Here is a 20,581-nt window from a genome sequence, read left to right as displayed (position 1 = left end):
GATATTAACTAAATCAGCAATGTAAGAAAATGATTGTTGCCATATAACCATGCAATTGATAATTAAATAATTTAAAAGCTCTCTCCTTGGGCAAACATTAATCAAGCTCCCTTGACCACCTTCTAGACCATACCTGGTGAGCCTGCTCGCCCAGTTTGGAGAGAACTTCCCGCCATTGTTATTTGATCATCCTAGCCTGCCTTCTGCAAGATTTCTGTTAGGTCACTTTGACAAGAATTCCCCCTGCTCTGGGTGTCCCTCTCAGCCCCCCATGGCTATAAATCCACACTCTTGTGAATTTCCTGTCTGGAAAGGACACCTAGGGCTTCCCAGGTGGCGCTCACGGTAAAGAATCAGCCTGTTAGTTCAGGAAAGGCAAGAGAAGTGGGTTCAATTCCTGGGTCAGGAAGCTCCCCTAGAGTAGGAAATGACAACCCGCTCTTGCCTGCAGAATTCCGTGGACAGAGGAGCCTGGCGGGCTACAGTCCAAGGGGTCACAAAAGGGTTGGACACGACTGAGCACACACATCAAAACACGTGTGAACTAATGTATGAGCACTAGTTATATGACATTCCAGGGCAAAAGGCTTTCCCTGGCCAGCTAAGGCTGGGAAAGATCCCTTCTGTCAGAGATACCAGGGAGGGCAGGTTAAAGACTGAAAGTCTTATGTAAAGAGATTCATTTACTTTCTTGAGGACAGAAGAGTTTTGTGCTTTTGTTGTTTAAAGGACACTGAAGTTGTCGCCCCGCATTCCAGGGTCCCTGGGGAGATGAGGGTGGGTGGCCTCAGTCCCCACTGTTTGCCTGTGGGTCCGCTCTCCCTCTTCACTGCCTCCTTTCATTGAGTTTACCAGTTTCCATGCTTTCTGACATACCATTTCTTCAGACGTCTGCTGCCGGAGACCTGCAGACAGAATTAAGAGTTTGCTCAAGGCTATAGTCCTCTCTTGGAGGAGATCCTTGAATCAGGCTCCCCTCCTCCCTGGCCTGTGACCCATTTTCAAGTTTGACTTGGCATCTCTCCTCACTGTCAGAGACCCTCTCTCCCAGGAGGCAGGACCTGTCACTCTAGAAGTTTCTAATACTGCTGTTTTCTCCTGGACCAGGTTTTTACTAATGACAAGACAGAGGAGTGCGTAAAGCTCACAAGTCTCTATTTGTTTGCCAAGAACGTTCGGTCTTTGCTTCATACTTACCACTACCAGCAGCTTTTCCTTCATGAATTTTCCATGGCCTATACCAAGTATGTCGGAGAAACACTGCAGCCCAAGACATACGGCTTCGGTAGTGTGGAGGAGCTGTTGGGAGCCATCCCGCAGGTGGGCGTTCTGAGTTTCTTGAAGGGTGTCCTCTCTCTTGGACAGAATGAAAAGGCAGGCATTTTGAACCAACATACATACTGTTGGCCAAAAAAAAAAAAAAAAAATGATTTTAGTGTTTCTTCTTCATTCTGCAAACCTTTGTTAAAATCATCAGAGGAGGACCAGGCATGAGCCCACCCCCAGGCCCAGGGATCCCAGAGCAGAGTCCTCACGATGTGCAGAAGCTGATTAACCACGCGATGAAGAGGGGAGGGGGCAGGCATTGTGCGCAGGGGCAGAGCAGTGAGAAGTTGGGGGGGAGCAGTGGGTGCCTGCCTCAGTTATGGAGGCGGGGACTCCGTGGGGAGAGGGCAGGAGCCTGGGGTTGCCATCCGTGGAGGAGTGGAGAGAACCAGGAGGGGAGGAGGAGCCTGACATTTGAAGTGGGAGAGGACACGAGGCTGGGACAGCTGGAGAGCTGAGGTGAGGGACTTGGTGACAGAAGCACGTGAGGGGAAGCGCTGGGAACCACGGGCCACTGCTGCCCCTTTCTTGGCAGAGGCGGGGGCAGCGTGATTAGGTAGGGGTCTTTGTTTTAGGTTTAGTGAGCTTTAGCTTGAGGGGCATGGGGGAGCCATTCATTCTTTTTAAGGTAAACATAGTATCTGGAGAAGCTGGTCAGAGCTCCCATGTGAGAACCAACTTCATTTATATACCAGAGCTGGTATTTGGGAGATGATGTCTTTAGAGCCATAAGAAGTGAAACTGAATCTCATGATTTCTAAGACTACACAGCTTTTTATAAAGGGGCGTGTGTCTCCATCTTCTGTTGCTTTAAAACAAAGTGCTGAAAAATTTTTTGTGGCATTACTTTTTAAATCCTAGTATGTTTATGTTACCAAACATATAACTTTAGGGTTTATTTCCCCTCCTTTTTCACTTCATAACCAATAGTATGTCTTGTGTGCAGGTGGTCTGGATAAAAGGACATGGTCATAAGAGAATTGTAGTGTTAAAAAATGACATGAAAAGTAAGTACGCCCCATCCCTGCCCCCTTCACAAGCCCTGGGTCTCTCACCTGCTCCCCCTCTGATGGGTGTTTTCTGTCCTCCAGGTCGCGTGAGTTCACTCGGTCTTCCCCCTGCCAGTCACGAGACCCAGCCCTCAGCTCCCGAGCGCATCCTGGAGGTGCCCGAGTCTCCCCCGGCCTCGGAACTCAGACTCGGAGTGGGTGGCGATGGTGAGAGAGGAAAAACCAAAGCTGGTGACGTTTCCAGGACAGGGCTTGGGGTAGAGTCAGAGTGGGTCAGGGGAAAGGACGACACGCAGGACCATCTTCATTCTTTAAAGGGAAGCGTTAGTACATTTCCCAAAGGAGCCTGGTATTTGGTTAATAACAGAGAAAACTGGCCTGCATTTGATGGCCAACCAGTTAAGTCTCTTGAAGGCTGTTGGTAGCCCCTGTCACGACAGTATGGCAGACCTGTTCAGATGTTAAAGCGACTCTGACGCTTGTTAAAATATTTGAAGACAGTTGCAGTGGGATCAGCTCTGCTGCCCTCGGAAAGGGAGATGGAGCTTAGCTCTTCAGGCAAGGATCAGTGACGCTTACAGTCAAGGAGCAGAGCCAGGGCGTCGGTGACCGGGAAACTCCCAAGAGAGGATGTCAGGCTCGGGGGATTCTAGCCGACCTGAGAGGGTTCTTAGACCCCAAAGGTTGGGGTTGGGTGGAATGAGGAGCTTGATGAGATATCAAGGACGAGGGGATTCCTCTAAACTGACTCCCCAAGATTCTTGCCAAGAGTGGACAGGGCAAGGACACAGAAGGCTAAGGTCAGGGGCTGGCGGGGAAGGGGGCTGCGGAACCTGACCCCTGACTGAAGTTGTGTCGGGGAGTCTGGGTCATAGGACTTTTCCCTGCGAAAGAGTTGACAGGAACGCACTAGTGTTACTGAGGAGTATCCTCGAGGCACCCTGACTTTATGTGGCGCTTTCTGTGTACGAGGTGGGGATCAGCTCCCTTGACTTGTGCGCCCATTGCCACTTTATCTCAGGGCTCTGCGAGTCGCTTTAAATAGTTGCAGGCTCTGCTGTGCCCTGTGTTGATCGGGTGATCAGCCCTGGAGTGGTGTACAGTTCCACAAAGCACCTGGATGAGGCGCGTCCTCTCAGGCTGTCAGCACAGCCTTCAGCGGTCACCTCCATCCTAACCAAGACCTGAAATTCCAGAAGTAGATGCTTACCTGAGAGCGCGCAGGGAGGCAGCGACAGAACTGGGACCCGAGACCTCTAATTCTGAATGTTTGCGCCTTTCAGGTGCTTGCTATGGGCTTTTTAATTGTCCTTTGCTGTTCATAAGAACACAAATCGGGCGGTCCTGGCTGCAGCATTTCACTTACCAAAGAGAGGACTCAGACCTCTCTGTTAATGGGTTTTTTTTTTTAACCTTGCCTTCTTAAGTACTTCCTGACCTCAGGGAGTCAGGGAGAAGGCGAGCCTCAGGGAGAAGGCAGCCGCCTCATCCTGAGCAGCCCCTCCCGCCCCGCCCGCCTTCCCCCAGGGCCCCATCCTGCTGAGCAGGAGCTCCTGCGGCTGGCCAACGACTCCCCGGTGGACCTCCTGTGCGCGCCTGTCCCCTCCTGCCTGCCGTCCCCGCAGCTGAGGCCGGATCCCGTGGTCCTCCAGGCTTCCGATCTCATCTGGTTTGAGGAGCACCCTCAGGAGCCTTCAGGTAGGAGACTCTGTCCTGTCACTGCGGGGCGGGTTCTCTGTGGCTTTAGTCAAGCAGCAAACACTTCACGGCAAGATGTTAACTGTGTGATGCAAGTAGGGAGCGACTCTACCTTTTCAGGCACAAAATACCTGTGAGGATTATTCCAGACCCTTGTCCTGTCAGCTTTCCTGTGGGGCTGGGCTCACAGCCTGAGGTGCTGGCAAAGCAGCAGGCCAGGGCCCGACAGTGGTCTTGAGGGCACTGCAGCTGGGCTGGAGGGGGCACCCATGGAGCAGCACGCGGGGGCCTCCCGGGCTGTGCTCCCCACTTTGTAAAGCACAGCAGCTCCAGGGGCAGCCCCCGCCCGTCACCAGACACGAGCTGACGGTCTCAGGGTCCTGGGGCTCCAGGGGGCTGTGAGCAGGGGAGGGAGGGGGCATCTGTGGCTTGAAGCCCAGCTTGTGCCACAGCCAGAGGTGGCCCGGGCCCCAGGCTGGCCGGCCAGGAAGGGGCAGAGCCAGGACTGGAGCCCCGGTCTCTCGTCTTCGTGCCGTATTGCCGGCCCCCAAGAGGCTGGCCTGCCTGCCGTGTCCGAGTAGGGCCTTCCCCCAGCGTCTCCTCTGTCGTGATGGGTCCTTCCCTGCTCTGCTGACGCTGCTGACCACAGGCCTCAATCTTCTTACCAGCCTCTGGCCCCGTCTCCCAGAGAAAGAACCTGAAAGAGGCTGTTTGTCTGGAAGATGGGTAGGGAGACGTGAACCTCCCTGGCTGCTGGGTGGACCTGGGCTGTGGCGACGGCAGGGGTGGTGTCCCTGCAAGCGTAGACTTGATAGGAAATTGATGGTAGCTCTTCCGTGGGTGTAACCTCGGTGTGTATAGCGTACTGAGTTCAGCCGTCCCTGTGTGATGGGGAGAGAAATAATCTTGAGTGGTGTTGGCAGGTCTGTCCATCATTTCTCCCCGAGAGTGTCAGCCTGAGAGCTGAGCTGAGGCTCTGCGTCCCTGCCATCACTCTGGGCCTCTGTGAACCTTCGGTGTGGAAGCCCCTTGCACACGCAGTGGGAGCCCGAGGTGCAGGACACATCCCTTCCAAGTGGCGTGGCTCTGTCCACACAGCGGACTAATCATCGGTACTTGCGGCTCAGCCAGAGAAAGACAGTCTGTGGGCGCTGCAGGAAAACCGGGCTGCTTCTCTTCCTGGAATTTAAAAAATACATGTTTGTGTATTTATTTGGCTCTGTCGGGTCTTAGTTGTGGCACGCGGGATCGTCACTGCATCGTGCAGGACCCTCCGTTGTGGCGCCCGGACTCTAGTTGTGGTGCACAGGCTCAGGAGCCCCATGGCCTGTGAGATCCCAGTTCCCCGAGCAGGGGTCAGACCTGCGTCCCCTGCAGTGCCAGGGGGATTCTCAACCACTGAACCCCAGGGAAGTCCCTCTTCCTGGCTTTCTGAGGGTACTTCTGACTCTGTGTGGTTCTCACCTTATCTCTGCCTGCCCGTGCGCCTCCCTCCCCCACCTTAGATCCCTTGAGAGCAGGAGGATGTATCAGGGCCCTTTTGGTCTGAAAGTCTTTAGGTCACATGTGGCTTTCTGGGTCCTCCACTACCTGACAGAGAATGAATGGGCAGAGAAAGCAGAAAAAAGTATTTTTAAACTGCGGACTGCCCATTGACTTGTAGCCCAAAATGACAGTCTCTGAAGTTTCGTTATTCAAGGAAAAGCAGAGACGCAGTTTTTAAATGCTTGACTTAAGTGATACCTGGTATTGGCCTCAGAGCTAAAGTGTGAATTAGAGGATCGGGGATTAATTTTTGAGAAATGAGAGGAACTGAAAATCAGCACTGCCGCCAGGTCCTAGAACTGAATGTGTTTTGCTTTCCTGTGTTTACAGAAATTATGATTTTAAACCAAGAAGAGAAAATTGAAATTCCAGTACCAATAAAGAACGAAAACCTGCCCCCTCATCCGAGCTCACCCGGCGTGTTGGCAGCTGTCCCAGCGCCTCCCAGCCCCTCCTCGGAAACCCCAGAGTCGCTGCACAGCAAGGACCCCATGGAAAGCCCAGCCAAAAAGCAACCCAAAAATAGAGTAAAATTGGCAGCCAACTTTTCCTTTGCACCTATAACCAAGCTTTGAGTCTCGTTTTGAACATAGAATTAGGATGGGAAAACACTGTCTGATTCTGCACACAAAAGCAGGTTCAAAAAACACAACCTTTTCTGTTTTCCCCCTAGAAGCCACTTACTTCATCTTTAGACATGTTCTGTACGTTTTGTTTCTTTTACATTGAATGCGGCTTTAAGCTGAAGTTTTTCTTTCTTTTCTTTTTCTCCCCCACTTGTTTGGGAAAAAAAAAAATATCCTGGCATTTGTTAAAGAATCCTTAATATATTTTAACAAATTTTTCTTAATTATTATAAAGTATAATGAATGGTGTTCCGTAAGAAGACAGCAGGGAGAACTCAGCTCGAAGGAAGTGGTCTTACTTCCATCAAGCCACACCAGTGGTAAAATCTTACATGTAGCGTAACGTAGTCTCTAAGCCTGTGTTTACTGATGTGTTCAGACAGTATTAGTCAAATGCATGAGAAGATGAAGCAAAAGTCTGTTTGGTGATCCTACGCGATCACTCACTGAAGAGGGTGGGCAAGGCAGGAGGAGTGTATGTCCTGGTTGGATGCGAAGGCTCCTGGCTTCCATGTGACTTGTAAATGTGCCTTGTTTTTTTATTTAGCTATGTCTGTAGTTGACAAATGTGGCTTCATCTCAAATTTTTTAAAATGTTTCCACTTTGGGGTTCCATTGAGCTTTCTAGAAAGTCAAGGATGTTTTAAGCTTCCCTTTTATGTTAAGTTCCAGTTTGACATGGATTAGGTTAAGGAAAAGAAGATGGTCTTGGTGTCATGAATTTAAAAGTCAGCATTTGAATCCAGCACACATTATTGTGTGTCGAGAGGCAGCATTGGGAAGAGAGTCTGATTTTCTAGAATATGCATCAAATGCATAAATTACAAATCAGAGGCGAGGAGGGAGGTGCTTTTGACAGGAACGGTATCGATGCTCTTTCCACTAGGAAGAGGCAGAAATTCTATCTATACATAGGAAGGCCAAGGTTGATCAACTTAACCTTGTATTCGTAATTTTAAAGCTGGTTTTGATAGCTGGGAAGCTTCGTGTGCATGTGACTATGTGTTTGTTAACTCAGTGTCTTTTAATAGCGTCTGCTTTTACTGTTACTTCTAGCTGTTGGAAGCATGTTTGGGTTTGTTTTTTTTGTGGTGTCTGATGTTGGCATTTATGGAAAGCCAGCCTTTGAGGGAGCACTGCCCTGTGGAGTGACCTTCGCCTTGAGGTGGCTGAGGCATCCGGTGACAGGCGGCCTCTTACGCCTCCTGGAGAAACCTGACATTTACAATGGGTTGTATTTGTTGGGCAAAAAGGCGGATTCATTCATAGAGCAGCAAAAAACCTGTTGGCATAAGGTCTTCCACTAGTTAGATGGTTTCTTTTGGGGAAATGATTCTATTTTGTAACTTCTAGAAAGCCAGAAAATGGGCTCTGATTTCATAGCCAGCATTTTGATAAAATGCCACAAAATAAGGGCTATTGAGAGATTTTTTACAAGTAAGACTTTTTGTTCCCCAAATCTTTTCAATGAAGCCAACGAGTCCCAGTTCTCAGCACACAGCCCTGAACAAGATGGAGCGGGCCTGGGAAAGCCTTGTAGGCATCGTGGCACTCAGTCTTCCTGAAGGCATGTCCTCTACAGACATAGTGTGACAGTCAGTGAAATGCAGAGGTGCACTTTTTTTTAGAAAGCTTTTTAAACATTATGATGAAGGTGGTGTTGAGAACATCAGTGGCCTTATTCTAAGATTTTGTAAGGCTGAATTTGCACATGTGGACTTTAGTTTTGCTTGAAGGTAGAGAAAGTGGACTTTAAAAATGCCCAAGGCACCATTACAAGTCACTTGGAACAGCCTCAAAGAGCAGCTTCTTTGGGTACCAGACAAAGAAGAGATGAGTTGTGCGCTGTTGTGTGGGTGTGGTTGAACCATTCACTGGAGTCGCCAGGAGCCTGGGACGGGTGCATGACTCTTTAACAGTCGCCGTTTGAAGATGTGCAAAGCTCATGGTGTCCGTAATGTACTCCACAACGGCCAGTCCAGTTGCTATCTATTTTTTTATCTAGAGGCTTAATTGATGTGACAAAATGACGTATGAGAATTAAGACAATGAAATACTTTATTTCTGGGTGGAAAGAATATATCAGATTTATCTGTTTAAAAAAAAAAGTTATCACCAAAACCCCCTTTCCCATCTTGCACTGTTTGTTTTGAATTGATTTGGGGGGAAGAGATGTTTTTCTCAACTGTCTACTTTGTTTGAACACTTCTTTTGTGGTTCAAGTGCTGTTTTGTGTGTTGGGACCAAACAGTTGTCAATAAACTTTAAAAGCAAGCATCACACTTGAGTTCCCCAAGTGAATGTTCTGTTCGTTTGGGGCGGGGAGGGATTGTACCCCACTTCTGTCAGCTTCTCATCCCCTCTGGGAATCTGTGAGGTGGGAAGTAGGTGGGTCTGGCATCGTGGAGCCCCTTTGAGTTTGGCATCCGGCCCCAACAGGTGACTGGACTGTTGGCACTTTGTGGTCAGGACCCTCCGGGGTTTCCAGCCTCACTCCAGCTTATAATCATGTGAGGAAAATACAATAATCACAAAATACCCTCTGGTTATAAAACTTGGGAACTCTCTCCCTGGGAAAGAAATGCATTTTGCAGACATCCTTGGTTTTGGTCACTGCCAGGCTTGCTTTTTGAATAAGCCTATTTAGAAAAGATTTCTTTCACCATTATGAAGCCCTTTTCCTGAGACCACTGTTACTCCCCACCCACCCATCCACCCCCCTTTCAGGATTTTGAAAAGGACGCAGAAGAGACTTGAACTTCTGGGTAAATTGATTCTTGATGAAGGGCAATTTTTTTAAAGTTCAACACTAATGGTCTCTTAAAAACCTTTGGCAGTCCTTTCAAAACACCTTTCACTGTAGCCAGTTTTTGCCGGAAAACTTGAGAGGCCACTGTGCCCCTCTAGTCGGGGCAAGGGAATTTGGAACGTCTCGATTGGTGGTTGAAACAGGGCATCACATTCATCTTGGTTGTATTTCCCACCTGGAAATGGCAGCCTAGCAGACACAGACAGAGTGAAAGCAGACCCGTCCACACGAGAGACAGATGTGACCTTCTAGGACTGACTGCGATGTGCACCTGACCTGTGTGTTGCCTCTTCCGTGAGGAGCCTCGTGCTTTGAAACTTCGCTTCTCTGGTTTCTAGCTGCTTCATACGGGCAGGGTCCGAGTCATCAGACCATCAAAAGCATCCCAGCCCCCACCCCCACCCCCCACAGCAGTGACCTGCCATAGCTCCCGTCTACACTGGAGACAGGTCACATAGTGGCTCTGGGACTCGGGAGAAGCAGGAACACGACTCTGCCCTGTAAACCAGCGGTCAGCGGGGTCTCCATCACTGTGTTACTTGACCTCACACCCTCCTGTGTGGCTGTACTTCAGGCTCATACATACAGTCGCTCGCCAGTCTCCCAGCTGCATGTGTGCTTACAGCATCAGCCTGGTCTAACTCACTCTTGGGGGAGAGATGCAGTGGAGACGGATCCAAGGGGCTTGTTTGGATTAGTACTTGCAAGGCCCAAGTGTGGAGCTTTCCCAGCAGAGTTCAAGTCCCTCCCTGGAGGTAGGCAGCCTTGGGGCACAGCTTAGGTGGAAATATGAGGAGACCTGGTTGCCCTTGGGCTTCACTGGTGGCTCAGACAGTAAAGAATCTGCCTGCAATGCAGGAAACCCGGGTTCGATGCCTGGATTGGGAAGATCCCCCCAGAGAAGGGAGTGGCTACCCACTCCAGTATTCTTGCCTGGAGAATCCCATGGACAGAGGAGCCTGGCAGGCTACAGTCCATGGGATCGCAAAGACTCAGACATGACTGAGCAATCAACACCTCACACTTTGGCTGCCTCTGGGAGGCAGTCGGCAAATCACAGAACTGGTGGGAAAGCAAGCCCCTCAATCTTCAGGCTTGTGGGACAAGATCAGAGGTCGAGGGCCAGACCTTCCCTCAGCGAGATGAAGAGAACGAGCCACAGCTCCTGGGAAGGAAGGCTTTGGAAATGGGGAGTTCAGGGTCCAGAGGAGGAAAGGGGAAGAGACATCTGTAGTTGAGGCTAAGGACCCAGCCACTGGGCCCCTCATTCCGTGCTGGTGAACCAGTTAGGGGCGCTGCAGAGGTCAGGGTGGCCCTTCCACCTCTGCTGAAAGTCTTCCTGATGCAGGGGCTGGTGTGAGAGAACTGCCTGCCCCCCCGAGCCTCCTTTCTCCCTGCAAACCTTAGTCACGGTGAGTGCAGACAGACCCACCCACAGGCTGCAGAGGCCCCGCCCTCGGTGTTGGCTGAGTCTGGTGTGTCTGGGCCAGACATGGAATCAAGAAAGACATTTCAGAAAATAAATCTGTGTTCTAAAATAGAACCCTGTTTCACTTTTGTACATGGGGACACCGATGCTGTTTTGCGCATGGATTCTGAGGACTGTCCCCTGCTGACCCTCCCCTTTGCCCTCCTGCCCCGACTGAGGGCCCCAGATTCTGTGGGCTGTCAGCTGGAAGCCACCTCAGAGGCTGGCCACATGGGCCTCCCCAGAATGGCAGCTCAGTTCAAGCCAGCAATGAGAATTTCCAGTTCCCTAAGAGGGAGCCTTGTTATGATGTAATCTAATCAAGGAAATGACTTCCCAGCATCTTTGCCAAATTCCATCAGTCAGAAGCCAGTCGTAGTTCCCATCGATGAATTTACATAGACAACTTGTTTATGTTTGGTGAATTTGAGTCAGTGACTGACATCAGAGGTCCAGCTCCCAGTGCGAGAGGAAAGGGGTGCCCTGGCTCAACCTTCCAAGGGTCAACAAACAAGCTTCGAAGCTGCAAGCCTCCACCCCCACACTGAGGTTACAGATGGGGAGAGTGAGGCTGGAAAGGGTGAGCCATTGCCCCAGCTACTCCATGGCATAGCTGGGCCGGAGTCCCTGGTCTGCACACCTCCCAGGTCTCGTCTTTGCTGAGCCCCACTCCATCCCAGGCACTGCGCCAGGTGTGGGGACCCCGGTGAGTAAGAGGCGGGCCCAGTCATATTTCCCTGCCTCCTTGACAGCAGCAGGACTCTGGGCTCAAACAGGAAGACCCTTCCGGGTGGTGGTTCTCAGATCAGAGAGGGCATTAGAATCACCAGGGAAACATGTTTAAAATGTGGGCTGTCAGCTAAAACTGAGACAGGTCAGGACCTGAGACCACCCTGACCCTCACCAGAGTGCTTGCAAGTGCCCCTGGAAATGGAATGCAAAGAAACTGTAAGGGACTAATACTTTGGCCACCTGATGGGAAGAGTCGACTCATTGGAAAAGACCCTGATGCTGGAAAAGATTGAGAGCGGGAGGAGAAGGGGGCAACAGAGGGTGAGATGGTTGGATGGCATCACTGACTTGATGGACATGAGTTTGAGCAAGCTCCGGGAGATGGTGAAGGACAGGGAAGCCTGGCATGCTGCAGTCCATGCGGTCGCAAAGAGTCAGACACGACTTGGCAACTAAACAACAAGCAACAATAAGGGACTAAAAGCAGTCAGGGTAATTATGAACAATAAGGTGTAGAAAGGCCACATGGGCGTCCCTGGTGGCTCAGACCGTAAAGAATCTGCCTGCAGTGTGAGAGACCTGGGTTCGATCCCTGGGTTGGGAAGGTCCCCTGGAGGAGGGAACAGCTTCCCATTCCAGTATTCTTGCCTAGAGAATTCCATGGAAAAAGGAGACTGGCAGGCTACAATCCATGGGGTCGAAAAGAGTCAGATATGACTGAGAGACTTTCATTCACTCACTTATTATTAGTACTTTCCAGGTGGCACTAGTGGTAAAGAACCTGCCTATCAATGAAAGAGATGCAAGAGATGTGGGTTCGATCCCTGGGTTGGGAAGATCCCCTGGAGAAGGAAATGGCAACCCACTCCAGTATTCTTGCCTGGAAAGCCCCATGGACAGAGGAGCCTGGTGGGCTACAGCCCATGGGGTCACAAGAGTCAGATACAACTTAGTCACTAAATCACCACTTGGTGGCTCAGTGGTTAGGATTCCAGGTTTTCACTGCTGTGTCCTGCATTCAATCCCTGGTTGGGGACCTGAGATCCCACAAGCTGCAAGTTCAGTTCAGTTCAGTCGCTCAGTCATGTCCGACTCTTTGCGACCCCATGGACTGCAGCACACCAGGCCTCCCTGTCCATCACCAACTCCTGGAGTTTACTCAAACTCATGTCCATTGAGTCAGTGATGCCATCCAACCATCTCATCCTCTGTCATCCCCTTCTCCTCTGCCCTCAATCTTTCCCAGCATCAGGGTCATTTCCAATGAGTCAGTTCTTTGCATCAGGTGGCCAAAGTATTGGAGTTTCAGCTTCAGCATTAGTCCTTCCAATGAATATTCAAGACTGATTTCCTTTAGGATGGACTGGATGGATCTCCTTGCAGTCCAAGGGACTCTCAAGAGTCTTCTCCAGCACCACAGTTGAAAAGCATCAATTCTTTGGCACTCAGCTTTCTTTATAGTCAAACTCTCACATCCATACATGACTACTGGAAAAACCATGGCTTTGACTAGACGGACCTTTATTGGCTGCAAGATACAGCCACAAAAGAAGAAAAGATTTCAAAATAAAAAATTCATCTTAACATGGCTAAACAGGCTCTGGAGCCTTTCTGGGGGTTGAGGTCTCACAATGGGGCAGTTAACTCAGAGCTGACTGGCCCAGGGCAATGCTGTGCTTGGAGCCTGAAGCCACGGAAATGCTTTCTTAGGGGTTTCTTCCCTCCAAATGCATAGACTGTGGTTTCTGTGGGTAGAGAGTTGCTGTTCTAACCTCAACAAACAAACAGCTGTGGGCAGAGCAAGTCAAGAGCCAGGCAGGGGCACTGAGTCAGACCAAGGGCTCTGAGTTCTGTCCAGGCTTCAGTGAGCTCGCTGATGACCTTAGCAAATCTCTGCCCTGCTCTGAAAGCCTGTTTTTCATTTTTTATTTTTTTGGTGGGGGGGTGGGGCAGGTGGGTGGTGGTGCTTGTTGTGTGGTATGTGGGATACAGGATCTTAGTTCCCCAACCAGGGATCAAACCTGCGCCCCATGCAGTGGAAGCTCAGAGTCTTAACCACTGGACTTCCAGGGAAGTCTTATTTCTTCTTCTCTAAAATGCTGCAGACATGTGTTTTTAACTTCCCAGCATCTCTTCTGTCCTCTTCTGACACAAATGGGCTGACATCACTGCCTCCTCTCCAGATCAGCCTTTGGACCTCAGCTCGGCTGAGAGTGATCGGCACCCTCTGCTCCAGCAAGTGATTCGGGACTGGCATGTGACCCCGACTCCAGGCTGGCCTTCTTGTTGAAATCGCTGGATTTTTCCTCCAGGAGGCTTGGGGAATGGAATCTGGGAGCTTGATAGCTGGACATAACCAGCATGGAGAAGTAGCAAAACATGGAAAACAGGTCCAGGTGATTTCCTTTGAATCCCTGGACCTGCTAGTACCTTAGATTTTAGGACATCTCAGTTCAGAAGCCAGGAAGCACCCTTATGTTTTGCCAGGTTGGCTTCAATTTTGGTCTTCTACAACCAAAAAGAACTGTTAAAAACAAGACAACAGGGACTTCCCTGGTGGTGCAGTGGACAGGAATCCATTCGAGCCCTGACCCGGGAAGATCCCACATACCTCGGAGCAACTAAGCCTGCGGGCCCCAACAACTGAGCCCACACTCTAAAGGCCCTGAGCCTCAACTACGGAAGCTCACGCGCCTAGAACCGGTGCTCTGCAACAAGAGAAGCCTGAGCACCGCAACTTGAGAGTAGACCCCCCTCGCTGCAACTAGAGAAAGCCTGCATACAGCAGCGAAGACCCAGTGTAGCCAAAAGGTAAATTAAAAACAAAAAACAAGACAACAGGCCCTAAATGGAATACTTATGCTAAGCCCAATGTCACCAAAACAAGCCTTGGAATCAAAACCTGGTTATCAGGAATTGTCACCTTGATGCCAAGCAGGGCCCTGTGGGGCTTCAAGGCACAAAGCCGGTGTCTCCCATTTCTTTGATTATAGCAAACAGCTTTCATTCAGCCTCCATGACCTTCTCTGAGTTCCAAAGGGTAGATGTGAACAGTTGTTAATCAAGGGAGGAGCGGCCAAGAAACCACCTGTGGCAGGTTTAAAGCGACCAGAGGTAAGAAGACCTGACCACCTGAGGCTGAGCTGTGCTTAGTCACTCAGTCGTGTCTGACTCTTTGCGACCCCATGGGCTGTAGCCCGCCAGGCTCCTCTGTCCATGGGATTCTCCAGGCAAGAGTACTGGAGGGGGTTGCCATGCCCTCCTCCAGGGGATCTTCCCAACCCAGGGACCAAACCCAGGTCTCCCACATTGCAGGCAGGTTCTTTATGTCTGAGCCAGCAGGGAAGCCCAATCTTGTCAGCAACCCCACCCTTTGCAACTTTGCAGGAGAAAGAAGAATGCCTTGATCCTTACCACATAGCTCAGCCTGACTATAACCTCTCGCTGTTCCAAGGGTTGTTGTTCAGTCGCTCAGCTGTGTCTGACTCTTTGTGACCCCATGGACGGCAGCACACCAGGCCTCCCTGTCCTTCACTATCTCCCGGAGTTTGCTCAAACCCATGTCCATTGAGTCAGTGATGCCATCCAACCATCTCATCCTCTGCTGCCCTCTTCTCCTTCTGCCCTCAATCTTTCCCAGCATCAGGGTCTTTTCCAATGAGTCGGCTCTTCGCATTAGGTGACCAAAGTATTGGAGCTTAAGCATCAGTCCTTCCAGTAAATATTTAGGATTGATTGGTTAGATCTCCTTGCTGTCCAAAGGACTCCCAAGAGTCTTCTCCAGCACCAGAATTTGAAAGGAGAACTGCACACACATAAATCTTGTCAGCTATCCCACCCTTGAACTATTGCTATAAGACTCCTCCCGGGTTGGGACACACAATTTTGAAAGTCATGAGCCCACTGTGTCCGCCGTTGCCTGGCAAAGCAATAAGGTTATTCTTTTTTACTTCACCCAAACCTCTGGGATTCAATTCAGCATCACTTTCCGGGGCTGATTCCACATGGAGCTGGCAGAACTACAGGGATGGGACAGGTGTGGGGAGGACGTGAGGGGGTGTGTAGAGCGAAGAGGGGGCAGTCAGGGTTGGGTGTGAATGCACGCCCGGAACAGTGTGGACACTGGGGAAGCACGTGGAACCGAGTTCGGTGGACACTTATTACGGCAGATTTTGTCACCTTGCAATGTTTCCCTGGTTCTGCTCACAGTCAGCTGCATGAGGGCAGGCCCCAGGTTGGGCTTGCTTCCTACGTGCAGATGTGGGCAACACTCATCCACTTCACTGCAGGGTTTGCTCCAACCCCTTCCTATGCACCATCTTGTTTAACCTTCCATGGTTCTCTCCATTTCACAGATCTGGACACTGAGGCCCAGAGAGGTGAAGGAACCACCCCAGCTCACACAGGGAGTGTCGAGTGGGGATCTTAACCCTGGCAGGCTGGAGCCCTCCGCCACTGTCTAGCTTCTCTTCCCTGCAGTTAATCCTGCTGGGCAGTGGGTTTTGTTCAGATTTAACATCGGATAGGGAGCCTCTTCCACCCTCCTGTTAGACACTAGTCTCCCTCCCTAGAACGTCAGGTACCTGAAGACAGGACTCCCCCTGTTCATCGCTGTGTTCCCTGGTACCTGCCAAGGATTGCATTCACAAGTGGAATTCACAAACGCATGAACAGAAAAGTGACATTTGTTCCTCAAACCAGCTTTCCTGAGTGTCTCACCCCAGCCCCTGGTGCCCACTCAGCGGTCCTGGGTCTCGGCAGGTGGCCTTGGGCATGTTCTAACTGCTTCCTCTCGAACTGCAGATGAGCTCAGTCATGGAGCCCCTGCAGCCCAGGGCTGTCCAGCCAGCACGGAATGGAAAGGCTCGTAAGAGGCTCAGCGACTGCTGGCATGGCCATGAGTCACCTCTAATTGAGTACAGCTCAACAGGGAACGGAGTGATGGTCATGCTGGGATTAGAAATGAGAAAGAAACATCCCATGCTTGAGTCTCATCCAGCTCTCAGACTCAAGCCCTGGTTCTACACCTACATGCTGTGTGACCTTGGGCTAGTCACTTCCCCTCTCTGAGCCTCAGTTCCCCATCTGCCAAATACAGGTGATGAGCCCTCCGTCTGATGGGAAAGAGTGTAAGGGAGCATTCCCCTGCCTGATGCGTTGGGCTTCCACGCCAGCACCTTGCTAAAATGCTCGCAGCAATCCCATGCTGTTGCAAAGTCCTGTGGGCCCTTTACACAAAGTTCTTAAGGTCCCACAAGCTCTGGGTCAAGCTGGATGCTGTGTCCCATGCCCTCCTGGACACTGCCTAGTGTTTCCAGATGCTCCTACTCCATTTTTTCCCTTAAATGCTGGTGTGAGCAAGGGCCTGAAGCTGGAGGAGCGATGAGAAGGGAGGTGGGAGAGACACGCAGGGGATGGAGTGAGGCTTTGAAATCCAGGTCCAAGCCCTGAGACTGTGAGGATGGAGGGGAAGGCGCGGGAGACTTGGAAGCAGCACACCTGGTTAGATTTTCTCTTTGAGATAATTTTGACTTCTGAGAGTGGCTCACAGGTAGACCAGGGAAAGACTGGTAGATCTGAGAAGTTCTTGGCACAAGAAGAATGTGTGAAGGTCCAGGAGAGATGCCAACAGAGAGCGTGGCAAGAACCAAAAAACACCAAAGGATCTTTCTGCAGCCCCAGGTCAAAGAGGGACCCCAGCAAGCACGTGGGATGAGGCCAAGGATGTGGGAAGGGGCCAGATCTGATTGGGTCTTTGAAACCATGTGAAAGGACATGGATGTTGTCCTCAAGGCCTTGGAAATGGTTTTAAAGAGGGAAATGACAATTAGGTGTGCGCTATTCAGAAAATCACCTGGCCCCTGTGTGGAGAACGGCCTGTGATAAGGAGGCTAGTTACGAAACCACTGCAGTTGACCAAGAAAAGCTGAAGTGGCAACACTGGGTGGTGGGAAGATGGGGGTGTGGAAAGATTCTAGAGAAGTTTAGGAGGTTGACGTTAAAGACTTGGGGCTTCCCTGGTGGCTCAGACAATAAAGAATCTGCCTGCAATGCAGGAGACCCAGGTTCAATCCCTGGGTTGGGACGATCCCTTGGAGAAGGAAATAGCAACCCACTCCAGTATTCTTTCCTGAAGAATCCCATGGACAGAGGAGCCTGGTGGGTTACAGTCCCTGGGGTCGTAAAAGAGTCAGAAATGACTTAGCGACTAAACAACAAGCTAAAGACAATTGCATGGATGTGAGGAGGAAGAGAAGAGTCAAGGACAAGTTCTAGGATAATCTTGGCTATTTGGTGGTGCCCTTTTCTGAGACGGAAAAACAGAGGAAGCTGAGGCACTTTAGGATGGGGGTTGGCTGACATTTTCTTAAACGACCAGAGAGCAAATGTTTTAGGATTTGCAGGCCATTTGGTCTCTTGCCACAGTTCAGTTCAGTCGCTCAATCATATCCGATTCTTTGCGACCCTATGGACTGCAGCATGCCAGGCCCCCGTCCATCACCAACTCCCGGAGCTTGCTCAAACTCAGGTCCATTGAGTTGGTGATGCCATCCAACCATTTCACCCTCTGTCGTCCCCTTCCCCTCCTGCCTTCAATCTTTCCTAGTATCAGGGTCTTTTCCAATGAGTCAGTTCTTCACATCAGGCAGCCAAAGTATTAGAGCTTCAGCTTCAGCATCAGTCCTTCCAATGAATATTCAGGACTGATTTCCTTTAGGATTGACTGGTTTGATCTCCTTGCAGTCCAAGGGAGTTTCAAGAGTCTTCTCCAACACCACAGTTCAAAAGCATCAATTCTTTGGTGCTCAGCTTTCTTTATGGCTTTCTCTTTTTCTTTCTTTCTTTCATTTCTTTCTCTTTCATTTCTTCCTCTTTTTAAATTTCTCTTTTTTTTAAATTCCTTTTTTTCTCTTATTTTTAAAATTTCTTTCTCAAAAAAAAAAATAAATAAAATAAAATTTATTTCTCTTGCCACAACCACCTAAGACTTTACTGCTGCAGCACAAAATAGCCGTAGACGATACACAAAAGCACTTGGTTATGTTCCAATACAACTTAATTTACAAAAACAGTTGGTGGGCTGGTTTGCCACCCTTGTTTAGGACATGTCTTTTTCGGTGTGCCTGCTCCAGACCTGAATGAAGACCCTCAGGAAGAAGGGGTCTGAGTGTAGGAGAAAGGTCTAGGTGCATAAGAGAACTTAGGAGTGGTCAGAGTGCCATCTAAGAGCAGGTGGCTGAGGCTGTGGGTGGGGAGAGAATGCTGAGGGCCAGGCCCTGAGGACAGGAAATGATAAAGGAGACTGGAGAGAGGTGGGAGGTACACCTAGACAGTGGGGTGTGTTGGCAGTCAAGTCAGGCAGACAGCTGGCAGGAGGACTGATGTGCCCGTTGGATTCAGATGAGGGGTGTCAGAATATGCCACTCAAAACACACCCCTTCAGCATAAGGATTATTTCAAGCTAAAGGCTATTGAGAAACAGCAGATGCACAAAAAGCTCTAAACACAAGGTAAAATTTTTCATTTTATAAAACAAATCTCCATTTATAAAGTGAAAGTGAAAGTCATTCAGCCATGTCTGACTCTTTGTGACCCCATGGACTATAGTCCATGGAATTCTCCAGGCCAGAATACTGGAGTGGGTAGCCATTCCCTTCTCCAGGGGATCTTCCCAACCCAGTGATGGAATCTAGGTCTCCCACATGGCAGGTGGATTCTTTACCAGCTGAGCCACCAGGGAAGCCCTCCATTTATAAGGAAATTCCCATTTGTGAAAGGTGTCTTCCTCTTCCAGCCCAAGAAGAGGCGGATTTCCAGGGAGAAGGCAGGACTTCAATCTGCATAATAAACAACCCTTGTTTACCATACTTTTCCTGGTCATCTTCCCATAACTTGTCTCCTCTGCCCAGAAGCCCCAGACCCCTTTCCTTTGGTTTTAACCTTGTTGTTGTTGTTCAGTTTCTAAGCCGTGTCCAACTCTTGGCGACCCCATGAACTGCAGTCTGCCAGGCTTCCCTATTTTAGCTTAAGGTTTAAGTTTTAGCCTAAGATGGTACATAAACCTACGTTCTAACCACCTCTTGGCACTACTCATTGCTGGGTTATGCATGACGCACGTGTTAATAAACTTCTCTTGTTTTTCTCTTGTTAATCTCTCTTTGGCCAGTCTCATTGACAGGGTCCCCATTGCAGGACCTAAAAGGGTTAAAGGAATGGGACTTCCCTGATGGTTCAGTGGTTTGGACTCCACAGTCCAATGCAGGGGCCATGGGTTCGATCCCTGGTTGGAAAATGAGAAACTGCGTGCCTCATGGCACAGTCAAAAGATTAGATAGACAGATGGTAGATAGACAGATAACAGAGAAATAAAAGATTAAAAGTAGATGTTTCTCTCCCCTATGTGACCAAATGGTTGCATTTCAGCAAGAGGGGTCAGTGACAAGAGTGACAGAAGCCAGATGAGAATAGTTTGAGGAGGGAGCTGGAGATGAGGAAAGCAGAGACAGCAAGATGATGACAGTTCTTAACAAGTCAGGGCTGTGAAGGTGTAGAGAAATGTGTGAACTGCCAGGAAAGATGGAAGAGAGGGTTTTTTGTTTTTTAACGGGAGAGATTTGCTTAAATGCTGATGGGGAGAGAAAGGATGATTGAGGCTACAAGAAGGGATGAGGGGATGAATGACGAGCCAGCCATTAACTGGTCATGGCACCAAGGACCACTTCCTCATCTACAGAGCGGAAGTAATAACAAAAGCAGGTAGGGTAGGGGCTCCTTGGAGAAAGAGAACCAGGCATGGCTTTCTTGACATAGGAGAGCTCATTTTGGCTAAAGCCATTTTGTGATCTAAGCCTGGCCACAATGCTTACCCGTGAACAGGTTCCAGGAATCAATGCTCTTAAGGGGACAGAAGAAGACAGAACAGAGAAAAGGTAGTCAAACAATGGTGCAGTGATAAAGCAGAATCTTAGTTCCTCCTCAAGGGATGTGCATAATCTGATATGGTCCCTGAGTTCTGCAGAAACTAAGGCCCCCACCCAGGTGGAGGATGGAATTATGAGGTTGATTATAATTTCAGATTTCAGTCAGCTAAGGCTTGGACTCTGTTGATCTTGGCCATAATTCTATGGTGAAGTCTTCTAAAACCCCTTCATAAATATGCATGTACCCTTAGCTTTAAACCTCCCCAGTTTTGCTGCTGGGAAGGCACTGCTTTGGGAAATATCCCCAGTGTTCTGTGTTGTTGTTCAGTCAATAAGTTGTGTCTGATTCTTTGTGACCCCATGGACTTCAGCACACCAGGCTTCCCTGTCCTTCACCATCTCCAGGACTTTACTCAAATTCATGTCAATTGAGTTGGTGATGCCAT

General features: G+C 49.8%; 1 protein-coding gene across 3 annotated transcripts in view; it reads left to right on the top strand.

Annotated features, from left to right (window-relative positions):
• Positions 1-8,487, top strand: part of MARF1 (meiosis regulator and mRNA stability factor 1) — a 39,116-nt gene extending 30,629 nt beyond the window's left edge. For all 3 annotated transcript variants that reach the window (XM_061152894.1, XM_061152893.1, XM_061152892.1), the window contains exons 23-27: positions 1,108-1,320; positions 2,273-2,333; positions 2,418-2,543; positions 3,864-4,034; positions 5,910-8,487. In XM_061152894.1, coding sequence (XP_061008877.1) covers positions 1,108-1,320; positions 2,273-2,333; positions 2,418-2,543; positions 3,864-4,034; positions 5,910-6,154 — 816 coding nt within the window. In that variant the 3' untranslated portion in view covers positions 6,155-8,487. The remainder of the gene's footprint in view (positions 1-1,107; positions 1,321-2,272; positions 2,334-2,417; positions 2,544-3,863; positions 4,035-5,909) is intronic.
• Positions 8,488-20,581: the final 12,094 nt, after the last annotated feature.

The sequence above is a fragment of the Dama dama genome, chromosome 10 (genome assembly GCF_033118175.1).
Source record: "Dama dama isolate Ldn47 chromosome 10, ASM3311817v1, whole genome shotgun sequence".
Lineage (NCBI taxonomy): Eukaryota > Metazoa > Chordata > Mammalia > Artiodactyla > Cervidae > Dama > Dama dama.
Note: the sequence above shows the minus strand (reverse complement) of the source record. Positions and strands in the feature narration are given on the sequence as shown.